This window comes from Myodes glareolus, chromosome 5, assembly GCF_982192425.1.
Source record: "Myodes glareolus chromosome 5, mMyoGla1.1, whole genome shotgun sequence".
In the NCBI taxonomy this organism is placed as follows: Eukaryota; Metazoa; Chordata; class Mammalia; order Rodentia; family Cricetidae; genus Myodes; species Myodes glareolus.
This window is the reverse complement of record NC_142030.1, coordinates 22,369,559-22,387,614: the sequence shown is the minus strand read 5'-3', so window position 1 is coordinate 22,387,614 and position 18,056 is coordinate 22,369,559. Positions and strand designations below refer to the sequence as shown.

General features: G+C 47.0%; 2 protein-coding genes across 4 annotated transcripts in view; one reads left to right on the top strand and one right to left on the bottom strand.

Annotated features, from left to right (window-relative positions):
* Positions 1-7,045, top strand: part of Dcaf8 (DDB1 and CUL4 associated factor 8) — a 46,764-nt gene extending 39,719 nt beyond the window's left edge. For all 3 annotated transcript variants that reach the window (XM_048448892.3, XM_048448894.3, XM_048448891.3), the window contains 4 exons: positions 674-804; positions 4,371-4,490; positions 5,268-5,384; positions 5,970-7,045. In XM_048448892.3, coding sequence (XP_048304849.1) covers positions 674-804; positions 4,371-4,490; positions 5,268-5,384; positions 5,970-6,086 — 485 coding nt within the window. In that variant the 3' untranslated portion in view covers positions 6,087-7,045. The remainder of the gene's footprint in view (positions 1-673; positions 805-4,370; positions 4,491-5,267; positions 5,385-5,969) is intronic.
* A 1,116-nt stretch (positions 7,046-8,161) lies between these two features.
* Positions 8,162-17,893, bottom strand: Pea15 (proliferation and apoptosis adaptor protein 15). Its single transcript, XM_048448898.3, has 4 exons — positions 17,756-17,893; positions 11,696-11,869; positions 10,303-10,458; positions 8,162-10,142 (listed from the first exon to the last, which is right to left on the bottom strand). Exons 2-4 carry the CDS (start codon positions 11,865-11,867, stop codon positions 10,078-10,080), a joined length of 393 nt encoding a protein of 130 aa, XP_048304855.1. The 5' UTR covers positions 11,868-11,869; positions 17,756-17,893; the 3' UTR covers positions 8,162-10,077.
* Between the last annotated feature and the right edge of the window lie 163 nt (positions 17,894-18,056).

The following is an 18,056-nucleotide window of genomic DNA, read 5'->3' as shown; positions in this document are numbered from 1 at the left end:
GTGTTATCATTTGATTTGGAGACAGTAGTAACCTTTTACTTTTTTTTTTCTTGGCTGGCAAGAAGGAAAGAGGGGCAGAGTTCTGTGTTTGGATTTCATTATGTGGGCAAGCAAAAGGAAAGGTGTCAGTATTGTGACTGGTATGTGAAACTGGTTCTAATAGTTGGACTCCTGTCTTATACAGATTTTAAAGATTTGAGACCTTTTACTGAATTCTGGTAGTGAACATAATCAGATGCTTCTTCTAGGTGACTGTGCCACCTACCTTCATCAGCCTCAGGTCAACTGATGACATAAGAAACACTGGCTGAGTCCCAATAAAATATAGGCCAAGAATAATCCTAGGGCCAAACAGTGTACAGAGCTGAAATTAATCAAGTTGGGACAGATAGGGCCTGTACTTGATACAGTATAATTGAATAGAGTGTTGCCCAGGGACAGTAGACTCCTGATAGAACTCTTTGGGAAACTATAATTAGTCTCTGGGACTGGTGTGATTCTTATTATAATTATCTATCACACACATACTCCCTTGATTGGTTTTGTAGAAATGAAAAGAATTATTTGGCATTCTGCTGACTCAGTTTGTGAATTACTAAATTCTCGGTGAGGTAAATAAATACAGGCCCAGTGCCAGCCCTTATGTGGTTTCTTCCCTCATTTATCCTTTCAGTAAAAGGCGTCAATTTCTATGGCCCCAAGAGTGAGTTTGTGGTGAGCGGTAGTGACTGCGGGCACATCTTCCTTTGGGAGAAGTCCTCTTGCCAGATCATTCAGTTCATGGAGGGAGACAAGGGAGGTGTGGTGAGTATGGTGTGCTGGAGTGGCTGGCCCCTATTCCTTAGGTCAGTAAGGTAGGTTTTTACAGTAGGCCACTGAATTTTCAATATATGGTACCATGTTTTAGCATTCCATACAGTTAAAGGTATTATACCTTAAGGGTGCTGAGATTTTGATGGAATACTTCTATTATTTCCTTCTGCCCTTAAAAGGTTATAGTTGATTAAAAAGAAGAAAGGGTTTTAGGAAGAATTTATAGCCTGAACAAACCTTAAGCATGGGCTTTTTCCAAAAAAAAAGAAAACATTAGTTCAGGACAGACCTTCCTCTACAATGTCTACTGCCTTGGCTGTAAGTAAGCCAAGCAATGTCCTTGGCTGACTCCTGAATTGGCAGAGAAAAGTTAAAAGCACATTTAATTAATTAATTAATTTATTTATTTTATTTATTTTAGAAAAAACATTTTGAACATTCAGGGAAGTAGCTATGATTTGTAACTTAAATTACATGGTATTCAATATTAAATGTATTTTATGTATTATTTAGGAGAATGTCATTGTACTTAACGGATGCATGTTGTATTTAGGGAGAAAGTGCTATGCTTATTGTCAAATGGATGCAAATACACATAATGTACCTGTATATGTAGAAAGGAAAGCGAATGTAATAAAATATTTTCTGAAAAGAACAGCTGAACAGCCTGCTAGGTAATGTGCTCATATCTGGCTGTCCTTTGAGTTTTGCAAGCATTCTCTTTGTTAATGACGCAAGAATCATAAAAATTAAGTTAAAGAGTGAAGAATGGTCAGTCAGCTCTTATGATTTTTCTAGCTTACCATATATTTTTTCCTTTCTTTTTTAAGATCCAGCATTAGGAAAGAATTAAATAGCTTTCTACAACAAGGTTTTGAGCCACTGAAGAAAGGAGTTTGAAAGATTATACTTTACAAATTAATTACCCGAGATGCTTTGGCTACATACATCTTGTAAGGAATGATAGAACTGCTTGGGCTCTCATCCTTTTCATTCTTCTACACTGTGGGAACTTAGAGATCGTCTATGACTTGATAAGCCTTACCAGAGAGCAGTGGTAGAGTTCAAAGTGTCCTTTGGTGTCGGGACCCCATTCCTTCGTGCAGTGTTCCTCATTTGTTTATGAGGCCATTTCCTATTTAATTCTGGTTTCTTCTAAATCTTTTGAACCTAGCACATGTATGTCTCATATGTATTTATATATATATATGTATATGTATATATATATATATATAAGCTTCTGTAGCCTGAATGTATTGTGAGAGGAATCTCTTAAGTTCAGGGTGTGTCTTCTCTGCCTGTGTTTCCTTTCCTTCAAAGGTTACTCACTTCTCTTGTCACCTGTAGTTAACAAGTTCAAACATTGGAATCTTAATAAAAGTCTGCAATGGGCACATAGTAAGTCAAAAAGGGCCTGTGAATTCTTTCTTGATCAGAAATTATTGTCTTGCATTCTCTTCCAGAAAGATGCAGGGATAAATGCCCTCTTCCTAGCCAGCACTTGTTTCTCCAGAAGCATTCTACTGGCTAGTTTGCTTTCCGCATATGTTGATTAATCTAGTGCCCGGGGGAAGAGATCTTTTTAGGTTGGGTGAGCCCCAGGCCAGAGTTTTTATGATTCTAAGAGATGTAGTGGCTGCCACTTCCAGTTTCTTTACTTGTTCTTCCCTTTATGTAAGCCAAATGGTTCGTGTGGTTCTTACTGGTTTCCTCTGAGATAGTTTTGTTTTTTGTTACAATCTTTCAGCATTGGCGGTCGCCAGATTCCAGCCTAGGAGTAGAAGAAGCATTCTCTATATCGTAAAGTAGAATGTTAGCATCAGAGGGATCTTAGACTGTATTGCTCACCTCGCCCAGGTTTCCTAATTCTTGTTTTGGGATCCTTTGTTCCCATTCAGCTTCCCAGGGACAAGAGTAGGAAATGATGTCAAGGAACAACTCCTTACTCCCCAAAGAGCACTTGGTGCTTTATCCCATTCCCTGCATCCACTCACCTCCCCTCCCCAGCCCAGTCCTCTAAAGCCAGAGTCTCTGCCAGAGTATTACTGACAGGGTAAGTAAGCCCTGGAATCTAAACAGGTCTGGTGAGGTGACCAGGTTCCCTGGCCCAGAAGCTTTCTGTCAGCTTCCCCTGCAGACTCCAACTGAGGCATTGTATGTAATTTATTCTCTTGTCCTCTTGGCATTGGCTTTGCCCTTAGGTTAAGTTCCACCCAAGGAATTGTTCCTTTATGGTCTTATTTTCTCCACTTGTGGGAAGCTCAAGAGTACAGGTCTTGAGCAAGATTCATGAAGAAATGGATGAGTAAGGTCGGGTCTGCATGTTTAAGTTGTGAGTATCTGTTGCTAACATTTCGTGCTGGACTTTGTTCTCTAATGCGTCCTTGGGCTACAAACTACACAGCCTAAACAACTGCAGTAAACCTTCATGTGAAATCAAAGCAGAAGAGAACCAGGCTTTCTCTTTTACTCTTAGGCTCAGACTTAGATTTGGCCTTCTGAGAGTGTCTTACTTGTAAACTCAAAGAAAATGAAGTCATCCAAGTCTCTATGTCTGCCTTTCCTTTTCCTTAGCTATGGTCCGAGTGTGCAGATAACAGCAGCCAACTTGGTCCGGAGAGAACTAGAAGAGACTTTTGCCAGGGGTTTATTTTCTTGGACTATAGAGCAGAAGCAAGGCGGGGTGCTTTTCCTATCTGTTCCTCATCTGACTAAAAGCCTAAAAATGCTTTAGCAGCTAGATCTGGGACTGGCTCTTCCGGTGGGGATGGGAACTGCCCTGCCCCGCCTTGCCCTGCCCGGTTAAGGAAGCTTATGTTTGCAAGTCAGACAGCAGAGGGCATGGGTGCTTTTAGACAAAAGGAAACTGTCTGAAACCAAATGTCTGCCATCCACTGTTTTTTTCTTCTGTTCAGTGAATGAGGGTGACTGAAATTGATTCAATGGTGAAACTGCACGGGCTACATTGTCCTTCTCTGAAGTGAGTTTACTATGGCCGTAGGGCAGATAGCAGGATGTTGCCTTCTGTAATACAGTGTTCTTAAACAGTCCCAAATCTCCCTTACCCTGTACCTTTAGTTCAGCCTCCTCAGCCTCCCCATTCTCCACTTAGTATACAGTCCCAAGTGGATATAATTGTTCTCCATTTTCTCTGGAAGTACAGGGTTTGTTGTTGTTGTTGTTTTGTTTTTTTTCCCATAATTGTTACTTGATGAAAGCCATTTTTTTTGTTTTTCAGCCTTGGGAAAGTTGGAGCTTTAGACTGTGGAGTGAATGAGGTTATGCACTGTATCTCAGTTACCTTATGAAGCTGCAATATGCATGGCCTTTCATTCACTTGCTCCTGGGGCTATGTCTGGGGATGTGACCTCCCCTCATCTGTATATTGGAAATGATAGGCAGGCAGATTTTGTATCCAGAACTATTTGGTCTAGGCTTAGGTAGGTGGTCCTGTTTCAGGCCAGGTCATGGCAACTATTTGGCTCAAGGCAGCTGTCGCTTTCACATTCCTACTCCTGTATACTCCTGAGCCACTGCTTTCTTTCCTCCCAAACCAGGTAAACTGTCTTGAGCCTCATCCTCACCTACCTGTCTTGGCAACCAGTGGCCTGGACCATGATGTGAAGATCTGGGCACCCACAGCTGAAGCTTCCACTGAGCTGACAGGGTTAAAGGATGTAAGTGAATGGCGGAGGCATTCATTTGTAGAAACAAATGTGTGTAACTGTTACTGTTCTTCAGTGTCACAGGAAGGACAGTTCTTTAAAGTCATTCTCTAACAGCTCTTCTTCCTCTCACTGCCTCTGTGGAGACAGTCCTGAGCCAGAAAACAGCTCTGAAGTGCTTCTAGTTAGTAGGTAGGAAGCATCGCTAGGAAAAAGCTGTCTTATGGTAAAGTGTCCAGCCTTGCCAGTGACTGACCTTCGGCATCCTTTCCAAATCTAGTGCTACATTAGCTTAATGGTATCAGAAGGAATGTTTTATTGGAATTAAAGACACAGTCTGCTTATCTCACCCCCTACCCTCCCCCACAGTGCTAGGGATCGTACTCGGTCTTGCACATGCACTACCACTGAGCTACGATCTAGCTAGCCCTTGGTTTTCAGAGACAAGCTTTTTTTTTTGTTTTGTTTTGTTTTTCAAGACTGGTTTTCTCTGTAGCTTTGGAGCCTGTCCTGGAACTAGCTCCTGTAGACCAGGCTGGCCTCGAACTCACAGAGATCCGCCTGCCTCTGCCTCCCAAGTGCTGGGATTAAAGGCGCACGCTATCACCGCCCAGCTCAGAGACAAGCTTTTTTTAATGAGTAGCTCAGGCTTGGTCTTGAATTTGATCCTCCTATCACCACCTCCCAGTGCTGGGTTATAGTCATATGCAAACAGCAGCACCAGTCTTGTTGATCAAGCCTTGGTTTCTATTAATTATTATCCCTTCTCCTAATTCTTTTGGGTTCCAGGTGATTAAGAAGAACAAGCGAGAACGGGATGAAGATAGCTTGCATCACACTGACTTGTTTGATAGTCACATGCTTTGGTTCCTTATGCATCACCTGAGACAGAGACGTCATCATCGGGTAAGCCATCATCGTTGGAAGTGAGTTCCCAAGGATTATGTGCCTTTGAAGAAGCCTAAGCACACTTCCTTACTATATTAAAGAGGAATGGCATGGTCTTGGCTGGGTGTCTCATCCACTGGCCTTTTATCCCTATTAGACCAACTAGTAGAGAGGAGGGTGTTTGTGATTTTGTCCTCTGTCACCTTATATGCAGAGGCTTATGGGTGGGAGGGATAGAGAAGAAATACTGATTGCTCTGGGTGACCTGTGTTAACTTCATGCTAAAAGAGGTCTAGAGCAGGGGTCAGGCAACAAAGTTTTATTGAAAACACAGCCATACTCGTTCTCTGTACTATCTGTGTGCTTTCATGTTACAGAGGCAGAGCTAAAAAGAGACCATATGCCCACAAATATTTACAGTCTGGCCTTTTAAAAAAAAAATCTGAGCCAGGCACAGTAGTAACTACTGGTGAGGCCAAGCTAGGATGATTGGGAGTAACAGGTCGCACTAGGTTATTTAATTTAAAAAAAAAAAAAAATCTAGATCTAAGGTCTTGTCTTTGATCCAGGGGACATTACTAACAAGGATTTCCCATCCTACAGCGCTGGCGAGAACCTGGGGTTGGGGCCACAGATGCGGACTCTGATGAGTCTCCCAGCTCCTCAGACACATCGGACGAGGAGGAGGGCCCTGACCGGGTGCAGTGCATGCCATCCTGAGGCCCCAAACTTAGGAGGGATGGGCTGGGGCTGCCAACCCGATCCTGCCTGGGCAACTCTTTTTCAATCCCAGGCCCTTATATTCATCAGAAATGCACTTTGGACTTTTTGTTTAAATAAAAGAAAGATATCTGAGGACAGACCACGGGAGATTGAACCAGCAGAGAGCCCCTAGGAGTGAGAGACAGCCGGTATGAGCTTCCATGGAAAGGTGCAAAGGACTCAATAGAAACAGGCCTCTCCCTGAAGCCTTTGTTTAGGGGAGAGAAACAAAGCCTTTTGTTAACTGGCTTGGATAGGAAATGGGGCTTATTTTTCTTTAACCTCCCTTGTTTCTTTTGTGGGGGGTGGGGGAAGGACTGGCTGGTCAGTACCAAGGGGCCAGAGAAGAGGGTAGGAATGCCACTCTCTTTGGTTTAGGTTTTTCACTTTTTTTCCCCTGTTTTTTTTCTTTTTTTTTTTTTTTTTTAAAGAAATCTGAACAGTTCCATTATTTTTTTGCCCCTGAGCAACCACATCCCAGGACTGTTTTATTTTCTTTCTTTCTTTTTTCTGGGAAATCCTTAAACGACCCTAACTACCCCGGTATTTTCTCTTCCCTTTCCACTGTACTTATTCTCTGTACTTATCACAGTGTGTGCACTTGATTAGGTTTCCTCCACTTTGTCATCTCCGTCCCGGCACCCTCTGAATGGGGGTCTGTGGTGGAGTTTGTGGAGAAGTGGGGTGGGGGCAAGAGGTGGAAAAAACAGGAAGAAGTTATCTCTTTGTTTTGTTTTTAATTGTTCAGTGGCAGCAATTTCCCTGTCCCTATCACTGTTAGAGGCCTAATTTTATATCTATAAATATATTAAAAAGCAAATTAAACTTGGATGTATCAAGTTAAAATTATTGTCAAAAGTTTAAATACCTATATATTCTCTATGAATACAATGCAATAAAGGGACTTAAAGGAAGAATGAGCGAGAGTGATGATATAGAAGGGACAGGTGGGGCCAGCTTCCATTTCTATACGGCTGTCAGAGCCTGGAGCTTACCTTTAGTTCTTACAAGGCTCAAAAATGCAAGAATATTTAGCTGTGCCCTTCTCTGCCTTGGTGCAGCGGTATGAAAAGACAAGAAATTCCTCTCAACTTTGCCTCAGGTCTCCTAATACCCTTAAGTCTTGAGGGATCCCAAGATTGCTCCTCTCATTGGAGGCTGGCCTGTCTTTAAAACATGGCTGAAGTGTGACTTCTGGAGGGCACCCCTGCTACAGGCCTTACCCTGGATCTGTGGATGACAGAAAGCACACTCAACCCCTGTCCATTAGCTGCTTGATTCTTTAAGCCATTCAACTCCATACCAGCTCCCTTCTTAATGGAAAGATGAAGGGAAAACTTCCTGTGAACTGAGGGACAAGCCAGTAATTGGAAGATTATTCTGGTGACTGGGGTGTATACACCTGTCTTAACCATTGGCCACTGTGTGTTAAAGTCCCTGTTGAATTCTTGCCCTAAATGCTTTTGCTGCTATTTTTTTGCCCCTAGTTTTCACAAGGTTCAATCAGGAATCCTGTATCCTGGGTTGGTTTGATTTGACCACACTGGGCCAGGATGAAGGGGGAAAGAGCAGAGGGTGGTATCTCTATACTCCTTCCTCCTGCCCCGTTCCTAGCAGCTCAGACCAGATCCAGCTACTGTACTTCCTTCCTGAGGCACGAGTGGAGGAAGCGGGTACTCTCATGTCCTCACTGCTAGCGGGAGTAGGAGGTGGGCTTAAAACCATGCACTCTGGAATTTGTTGTATTTTCTCTCAGTAAAGCTTTCCCCCCTTGACTGCTGCTTTGTGTGGTATGTGGTCCATCTATTTGTGATAGAGTACTTTGGTTCTTTCCAGTATAAACGTTTGATTCTTCCAAAGTCCCTGTAAGTGGTATGGGCCTGTTTATGCCAGTGCTACTTAGGGGTGTTTCCAGGCCCTTGATTCATACTGAAGTGAATGATAATAGGGAAAACATGGCTACATATCCCCTCCCAGTCATTCAGGGGTTTCCCAACTCTTAATGACCCACAGAAATTCTAGAATCAGTCAGGTACAGTACAGTCAGTCACCTTTATTCCAGGGTTAGAACAAGGCCGTGCATGCTGCAGACAGGAGCACAGGCTAGGGGCAACCTCACGGCAGCACAAGGATAGCAGGGTAGGTCAGTCTATTAGGGCAGGTTAGTCTATTTAAAGTTTTTTTTTTTTTTTGCCTTACAGAGAAAGTGCTGAAAAGTACCCTTTCTCTTCTCCTGTTTCTCCCATAAATAAGGAAAGCTCCGTCTCACTCTCGCTCTTATACCATCCCAGATGGAAGGATGGTTTATGTTTAGTTCCTTTCTCCCAGCTTTACAAGTCTCTATTTTCTTAAAGGAGAAGCCAGACAGGACTAGGGAGACTTAGGAAGGACCTTTAAGGCAAAACTGGAGTCTTGGAGGTGTGTGTGTTAAGGCAGGTATCTGCAGCAGTGGCCAGAGGGGATGGGCAGACTGGGCTGGGCTAGGAGTTGAGTGCGCTAGCTAGCCAGTCTGGCTTCTTCCTCTTCTGACAGCCTGGCCTCCCCTCCTGTGAAGCTTTACTCCCACATCATAGAAGCTACTACCTTCAACTTCCTCTAAATAGTCTCTGAGCTCACATGTAAATTTTATGTTTGCTGTGGTTGTTTTAAATGCTTTCTTTTCCATTTGGACTATGTAACAATTTGGCTCTGTCAGTCCCTTCACTGTGGCAATCCCCTCCCACTCCTGCTCTGGCCTAGACAATAAGTTAATGCTAAAAACCACAAAAAAGGGCAGACATGGCAGTGCGGGTTTAATATACATATATGTAGAATATATATGTACACACAGTTAGCACGGTCAAGATGGGGAAGGGCATCTTGGGACAGGTAGGAGGCTGGGTTCACTCACTGTACTGTGACTTGGCTTGGCGGCATCCACAAACCCAAATGAGAAAGGTTACCAAGTCCCTTCCTGGATTGAATTAGGGTGGTAATCAGCGCAAAGGAAACCACTGTAATTAACTTCTTTTTGGGGTATTCCAGAGTGTGAAGGCTGCCTACAATATCCATATTGGGACCCTGTAGGTGTGGGCAGGTTGAGGTTAAAACCTACAGATCTCATTCCCCAACCTCCTTAGGCTCAGGGTCAGTATATTCAACAGTCTATATTTAGTAATAAAGGAGTATAAAGTAGGCCTGTCTCTGCCTGCATTCCTATCTCAGGCTCAGTAGTGCTTGGTCCCAGCATAGTCTCTCCAGAGCAGAAGTTGGGGACATCAAATGCTGGCTTCTCCATGGGGTTTGATTTTGGGGGGCCAGGAAAGGATCTAGTGGTCTTCTCATTAAGATTTCTGGCTCATACCATTCCCAGGCCTGTGTCAAGGGCATAAAAGAGGGCCTAGTGGCGCTCAGGACTTCAGCCTAAGGAATGGCAGGAAACTGGACTCCAGCCAGTCCAGCATAGATTTACAAACACTGAATCCTGGCTTTTCTTTCCCCTTCCAGGTAGAGGTTGAGTTGCCTCTTACCTTCCTTCCCCATTGGTTTTCTTTAGCTCTAACCATCTCTCCCATACCTCATCTTCACCTTAACCCCTCAATGCAGGAAAATGCAGGTCCTTTCTGCTTCCATACTTTAAAGATGTGGGGGAAGAGTGGAGGAAAGAGGAGGAGGAGGAATGTGCCGATTTCTATTTACATAGAAATAGCTTCCACCTCCCCTATAGTGGGGAAATTAAGCCCCCCCTCCCCTGACTCCATTCCCCTCATGAGGAGGAGGAACTAGATGAGCTAGACAGACAGACAGCCAGAGCGTGTGAACACGCACACACACGCGCGCATAGTAAGGGGGTTAGGACCAAGTTAGTAAGTGGGTACAGGGCAGGGGGAGTGCCCTAGCCCCTCCCAGTGAGGATGGGGAAGGGAGTGGTCTGATGAAGATCAACCTTCCTCCTCTTCCTCCCCCTTGCTCAAGCCTTCTTTGGTGGGGGAGCCAATTTGATGATTTCTTCCTCAGAGGGCTGCCGGATAATGTCTGGAAAAGCAAAGATGGGTGTGTCCAGGGATAGAAGTTAACCAGGCAGGCCCATTGAGCATCAATCTCCACTCCCCAAATTAAGGGTGACTCTCCACTCTGAAGAATATAGTCAGAGGAAAAGCAGAAGTGAAACTATACCCGAGACATGGCCTGTTACCTTTGTACTTCTTGGCACTGGGGATACGGGTTAGCTTGGTGTCCAGCTCATCCTCCTCCGAGATCTTCAGCACACGGGTTCTGTAGTCGACCACCATAGTGAGTAGGTCAGGACGGCGGGATATCTCAAAGATGTGCTCAATGTAGGAGAGGTTGTCTGGAGAAAGGCAGCTTGAGTCAGAACTTGGCGACAGAGGTCAGCTTCTACCCTGTCAAACTGGTATTCTTGAACCAACACTGACTGCTTACATTGGTTACTGGAGGGGACAACAGTGAAAGAAGGGGCTGCCAAGCCAGTAAAAAAAGCTTGAGGCAGCCACGCAGTTCTGAGGACTGATCTAGGTTAGGATAGGTGTCAATGAAAGTTTCTAGGGCATAAATGGAAAATAAAGACTAGATATCAAGTCCATCCTTGGGAAGGGACAATAGAAAAGCTGCCTTCAAAATTAGCCCACACCCATCCTGTCCTTTTTCCACTTTCTTTCCAAATGAGTATCAGAGAATTCGAGGCACCACATGTGGAAGAAAAGGAGAGATTTAGAGCCAATCAAAGGTTCTGTGCCCAGTAAGAAAAGCTACTTAGAGAAAGCACTGACAAAGGCAGGATGGTTTGTGAAGATTGTGTATGCCATCGGATCATCTGCCTCCTGCCCCGATTGCTGCAGTAATCTTGTGATAGTCCTCCTTTAGTGTCCCTCCCTGCCACCTATCATACTAGAGCCAGAATAGTTCATACAAAGGACTCTGACTTCACTTTCAGACCCATCTAATTCAAGATTTACATTCTCAGGTAATCAGATCCAATCTTTTAAGTCTAGCTAAGGTTCTCTGGGTTCTACCTTAGGAATCCCACTTGCCTTGGGGATGGTCTATTATCATTATCATTGTGCATGAGTGTGGGCAAAGTACATGGAGGTCAGAGGACAACTTTGAGGAGTTGGTTCCCCTCTTTCACTGTGAGCCCTGAGCTCTTGGTGAGCATGCATGGCAAGTGCTTTTTCCGGTTACTCTGCCAGCACTTGAGACCGCCTCACACATTTCTCCCTGCAAGCCCCAGCTGCATGTTACTGCTCTAATCAGTGTCTCCCTCCTACTGTTAAAAAGCAGCAACCTCTAAAAGTAGGTAAGAAAACATTAGAACTATGGCTTTAAGTTTTACCACTTGAAGTCATTCTCATGTGCTGTTATATATGTAGCAATAGCACAGGAGTATTGAAAAACATTTTGTACTAAAAAGGGCCATAAAGGAAACATGTCTAATGATTACTGCCCTAGAACCCTGTTGTCTCTTGTGTGTATCATTTACCCTGCCCCATCATAAGGTTTCACTCTGTGTAAGAGGCTTGTGTTAGTTTGTTTCTATTTGTTAAATGAACAGATTCCCCCTCCACAACCTTTGTCCAGCTTGTTGTGGCTCTCCAGGAAGCTAAACCAGGCACTGCCTGTAGTGATCTCCTCACTCTTCTCACTGGGGATGTCCTCTTTGCAGGCTGACTTGAGCTGTTCCAGATCTTCAAGGGTGATGTTGTTGGTCAGGTCCTGAAGGAGAGTCCCGTACTCTGCCATGACTGGTAGTCAGGGTAATAAAGGGAGAGAAAGCTGAGCTTAGTGTATGGGGTCTGGTTCACTTACCGCCTGCTCTTTGCACCTATCCCCATCCCCAGCAACACGCACACAGGAGAGAGCACTTTGTCCCGCCAGGATGGTATGTACCTAAAGTGGGAAGGTTCAGGAGAGCAGATCTGGAGGGAGAAAAGGAAAACCTCTGACACACACGAAGAAACTTAGGAAAGCTAGGAGCCATCATGGAGTCTAGAGTGACAAGTCACACACACACCCCATACACAATCTTTTTCTTTTTCCCTCCCTTAACAGTAACCCTGGCAACAGCTCCCCTGACTGAGGAGGCGGTTGCCATGGCAACATTCTCCAGACTTTCTTGCAGTCTCCAAGTCCCCCTCCCAATTGCCCCACCTAGCTACAACTCCTCCCCCTGTCACAGGCTTGCCTAACATCGAGACACTAAAATGTTTGGTTGAAGCCCCGTGCATTCCATCTTCCGTTCTTCCCCAGAAGCAAAGGGTTCCTCATTTCAACTTCCCACCACCCCGCCAATGACTCATTTTGGATGGATGCCTAATTACTTGGTCTGATGGATCCCTGTCCCCACCATGCTTACCCCTGCATTAGATTATTAGGTCTTAGGGTAGCAGGGAGCAGTGGGCCACCCCCACCTTTGTGGAACCCATTTTCTCCCTTTATAGTTTACTAGGCCCCAACTCAGCCCTCCTAGCCTTTGTGCTCTGCCTGCAGCCCCCGCGCCCAAGAATACCAAGCGGCTGGTTCTGGCCCCTTGCCCAGTTCCCAGGCAGGCTGGGTGATGGGGGGAGGGGAGCTTAGATGTGGCTTTCAGAAATCTGGCAGGAAGGGGGCTGCTAACCTTTTATCAGCATACTCTGATGCTACCTCCAACCTAGCCGCCTACAGGCAAGGCTAGACCTACTGTAGGCCTTCATACCTCTCATGATCCTTAGTTGAGGTAGGGAGCACTCAAGGACACCCTTCACTAAGATAGGGACAATAGCTAAAATAGAAAGGTCAGACCTAGGGCTGGTGAGATGGCTCAGTGATTAAGGGCCCTGGCTGTTCCTCTAGAGGGCCAAGGTTCAATTCCCAGCACCCACATGGCAGCTCACAACTGTCTGCAACTCCTGTTCCAGGGGATCAAAAACCCTCACCCAGACATATAAGCAGGCAAAACACCAATGTACATTAAAAAAAAAGAAAGGTCAGACCTTAGAATGAACTTTATGGATTTGATAAAATGTAAAACGCCAGTGGTAAGCTAAGTGGCTGAGCATAGTGACCTATGCCTGTAGTTCCAACGTTCAGCAATCTAAGGCAGAACTGCTGCAAGTTTAAAGTCATCCTGGACTACATAGCAAAATCTTATTTCAAGTAAGGAACTGTTTTTTGCAATGAGTATATTTTTATATTCTGAAAATTAAAGCATTAAAAAGTAACTACATCATAAACATTCTGTGGCTAGACCAAAGGTGGGCAAGAAACTGATTGGCCTTGGACCTGACCAGAGCTGCCCCTGCATCACCCAATTCTGACCTGAAACTTGCAGATCAAAGGGGCAGGTTGACAAACCTGTTTTCCTTGTTTCTAGCCTCTCTTGCAAGGGAACTGAGGCAGAGCTATGGGCATTGCTTAAGTATGGGCCCAGAACACCTTATTCTCAGCCCCCTGCTTAGACCAAAATAAACTCTCAGAATAATACTCTCCCTCGGTGGCAGGCATCGTGACACAAACAGACAATAAGCCAGACAGCAGGGCTAGCACGACCCATGGAAGAATTGGTCAGAAACACTTTTACTTTCACACCAGGTGCCACCAGACAGAAGGGCCCAGTGGTGGTCCTACCAGGCAGGGCCAGGGACAATGCTCTCTGACTGTCAGCACCAGGAACCATCTCTGCCTTGAAATCTAGGTCACATAGCAGCAAGCTGGAGCCCAGCCCCGCCTCCACTGATAATCCTAGGGCAGAAAAGGGGGTGTGGGGGATGGGCTGGAAGATAGCATAGGATGGAGACAAGACGACCCTGCCCCAAAGGAGGCACGAGGACCAAAGTCTCAGTGGAAAAGGGGTCATACAGCCTTGATGTCGTGGGGAAGAGGAGTTTGTAAATACGAGAGCTGCTGTGGGAGGAACGTGTGTAGCTGTGTGTGAATCTCTCGGGAGGAGTGAAGATTTAGGGCTCTGGATCAGATCTGCTGGGGAGGTAGGCGGGAAGGGATTAATGTGTGTAACACACACACCCACAAAGGTTGGGGGCTGCGGGTAGGAGCTTTCCAAGAGGAATACATACAAGGAGGCCCTTAAGAGGGATGTGGGTAGGAATATATAAGGTGGCTAGTGAGAGGCAGTGTGTACATATGTGTTTGCACGCACTTGAGTTTTCCTGGGGGAAGACAGGTATGTGGCAGATAGAGTAGGTGTTTGGATGGTCTGGTAATGGAGGTATGTGCGGGCACTAGCTGTGAGCCTCTGTGGGATGTATGTTTGTGTTAGAACCAGCTGAGAGTATGCAAGAAAGTACAGACTCAATCCAGAGGGGTGAGGGAACCCACAATGTGACCGAAGAGAGCTGGCCTTGGGAAAGGCTGCGCAGGAGGAATTCAGTGTGTATGTGGGGGGGGGGGGGGAGATAGGCACAGAGTCCACAAGGCTGCAGCCTCCACTCAGCTGTTACCATAGCAACTTCCGTTGAGAGTAAAACCCCCCATCATCAGGACAATGACACCACCAATGGGAAGAGTATGGGAAGGGCTAAGGGACAGAAAAGAGGACTAGGTTCTCTTGAGGGAGCAGAGTAAGGAGAATCTGAAGTTGCTGTTTGCCCATGGCGGGGTGTGACAGAGGCAAGAGCAGGGCAGTTAAGGGACTCTTCCCTACATGACTTTCGGGTTTCACTAATCAGCCATTATCCCTGGCTGGTCAGTCTGATGGGGCTTGGCAGAGCTTGCCTCTTTCATCCTCACCAAAGATTTAGAATTCGTAAGGGCTGATCAAGAAGTCTGCCTTCCTGGCTCTGGCAATTCTCATCTCTGGAGCAGCACAGGGGGCCGGGTGGAGGCCATTCTTGGGACAGGATACCAGGACAGGAACTGGAGCTCAGGCTGCCAGGAAGTCAGTGCCCTTCCCTCCCATCTCATTCTGTATTCTGCTCACTGCTTCCTCACACCTTCCTTCCTTCCTTCCTTCCTACCTCTCCAAAGGTGGCTCTCGGCTGAGCCCTGACCACTGAGGGTGCGGATTGGGAAGACAGCACTAGACAGTAAGTCGTGTGTTGCTCAGAGAAGCCTCGCAAATGGATAAGCACCTGTAGTGGAGGTGGCAGCACCGAAACTATTTCTGAGCATTCTGACACTAGTCTGGTCGATTATCCCCTTTCCCCAGCATTTTGGTTCCACATAGGAAACTTAAAAAGGAAGCCTGAGGATTAGATTTTACCCCTTCCTCCACATCTGTTACAGCTGCTGGCCGTTGAGGGGAGGGGCCATCCTGTACAGATGCAAGGACCTGAAGGTGCCTTTAATAGGCAGGAGGGGATTCCTAGGCACTCACTCCAGTCAGTTGGTCTTGTCTGGAGCTGGAAGCTGGAGGAAGTAATCAACGGAAACAGGTGGGAAGGGGGGCGCTAGGGCTGTAGCCAGTGTAATGTAAGGGATGTCTGGGCCCCCAATCCAGGCAGTTTCTTTCTTTCAGTGTTTTAGCTGACTTCTTCCCCTAACCTTTTTGTCCAACTTTGGATAGCTCGGCCACCCTTCTTCCTGTAACAAAGAGGGTTTTTACAGTTCCAAGGTCAGCCTGGGAGGACGGCTCTAAAATGTACACCTAGGAAGAAAACCAGGTTGCCTCTGGGACTGCAAAGGGCCATGCCCAAGATGGAGGTAGCCAAAGATAGCTGGCGTTGGATTAGGCAGGGCAGAGGAGGGCTCCACGACTGAGCAGGGCATGGGCCCCGTGACTCTCCCTCTGGACTGTTTATGACTTTCACAGCTTTGTCCCTTCGCATCTATTTCCTTTCTCCTTCGTCGGTTCTGGTTTCTTTTTCTACCTCTTTCAGCTACCTTTTTTAGCCCCATTTTGGAGGACCGGGCAAGCACTCTCCCACTGAGCTAAATTTTACCCAACCCCCTTTTACTCTTTCCACCATGGGCACTCATACCTTCCATCTCTCCCGATTCACTCATCCCATTTGCTGATAGCCATGGACACATTGGAACTTCGTGAGACTCAGTGTCCCCACCTAAATACCCAGAGCTACCATTAGGAAGGGATCAGCTTCCCCACTGAAAAGGGAGAAGGTTGACAGGAGGGAATATATGATGGTTGGCTACTGCCTAGCTAGTGAAGAAACCTAGCTAGACTATCTTCACATTGTATGTGAAGATCTGTGTGTGAGGTCGTGTGAGTCTGTGACCTTACGTATGAAGTATATGTACACCTGCTGAGCACAGGTGTCATATAAGTAGTAGGCAACCGGAGAAGCTGGCAGCCTAGGGCATGCTGGCAGCTTCCCCACTGGAGTGTTTAACCGCAAAGGGAAGAGCAATTAACACTAATCGCTCATCCAGCCTTGGGGCCAGACACAACCTAGAGAAACAAGACACAAATGTTCACGTGTTCCTTCTAACTCCCTGCTTTCTTCACCCTCCCTAACTTCTGGTCCTCTTTAGCCTACTCTCCAGCATTCTCCCGTTCCTCCTCAGGCCACCCCTCTCTCCTTTCCTCTCCATGGTTGATTCTGGATCTGTCCCTTTTTCCATGTCTACCTCTCACACATTCCTCTCTCTCTCTCTCTCTCTCTCTCTCTCTCTCTCTCTCTCTCTCTCTCTCTCGTTCTTTTTCTCCACCCTCCCTCTAACTTGGGTTCCATCCGTGGCTGACTCATTCTTTTCGCCCTCTCCCTTGCTTCTGCTCCCTCCTCCATCCTTTGGCCACATTGATGCCAGAATCTAGCCACTCCCAGGTACTCCATGCTCTAAACGTGCAGTCAGCAAGAAAGGTCACAAGAAGCCCCTCACCCGGGTAAGAGCACAGGCTCACCAGTCTTTGAGGTATTGTCTGCTAAAGCTGTTCATAAAATCTGGGTGCGTTTGTGGACAGCGGCCGCTGCTTACATCCACTACTCAACATTCCTGTTAAGAGGGATGTCTCACAGCCACCGGTCAAGGAGACTCCACACGGGAGGGAATGGGTTGTGGTGGGTGGGTGGATGCGTAGTGCAGGGATGTTGTGATTTGGTTTGTATGAGAGGATGTGTGTAAGTCACATGGGTGTGTGTCACTGTGTGGTTGGCTTTTTTTCTTAAAGGTGTGTTGTGTCCCTGTCGGTTTTGACACTGATTTTTTTTTTTTTTTAAATTAGGGTCTTTACGTAGTCTCCATCATTCCTCTGCACCCCCAGCTCCTACCTCCTTTCCTCCGGGCAAGCTTCCACCAATCTCACTTTCCCCAGACGCAGTAGGCTGGGTGTGAGAGCACACCTACCAGCTGCCTGCTGCCGGAGGAGCTGAGGCTAGGCTGAGCTGAGCCCGGAGACCGCCTGCAGAGGCGAGTCCGAAGCAACAGCGAGGAGGGAGGGGCGGGAGCTGGCCTGGCCCGGCCGGCTGGGCGGGAAGCAGGCTACATCCTAATCCCCAGGCCCCATAGGACTCCCAAACTGCTGTTCAGCACGGAATGGGCAGACGAAGCCACTCTGCCTGCAGCACAATCCAGACTCTGAATACACCGGCATAAACCCCACGGGGCCTGACACCGTGGACCTGTCTGAATCCTCACGCTCCCCTATTTATCCCCCGGGTTCAGGATCGTGACCTCTCTAGACCCAGACTCCCAATCTACCTCCTCCCCACGACACATCTCCCCTTTGCCCCTCTCACCGCCTCCGGAGCTGAGCGCTCAGGGTGCGGGCACTCGTGGGTCCCCGGTTCCTAAGCAGCGTCTGGAGCCTGCTCCTTGGCTCCTGCCGCCGCTGCCGCCGCTGCTCCTGCCGCCGCCGCCTCTTCCGCCCGTGGAGCACAGCCTGAGCCCAGCACCGCCTCACCCCACCCGGCTGGCCGGTGATGTCAGAGCCGGGGAGGGGCGGGGGGCGGGGAGCGGCGAGAGAAGGGGGAGGGGAGGCAGGAGGGGACATGGACTGTGGGCTGGGGTTCTGGAAGACTCCTAGATACAGACCGCACT

Bases quoted from the DNA above. Each gene is read 5' to 3' on its own strand.
- Pea15 (XM_048448898.3), bottom strand. From the start codon at position 11,867: ATGGCAGAGTACGGGACTCTCCTTCAGGACCTGACCAACAACATCACC. The intron at 10,459-11,695 runs GTTGTGGAGGGG...GCCTTTCTCCAG, and splicing joins CCACAACAAGCTGGACAAAG to ACAACCTCTCCTACATTGAG. The intron at 10,143-10,302 runs GTAACAGGCCAT...TTGCTTTTCCAG, and splicing joins CAGTGCCAAGAAGTACAAAG to ACATTATCCGGCAGCCCTCT.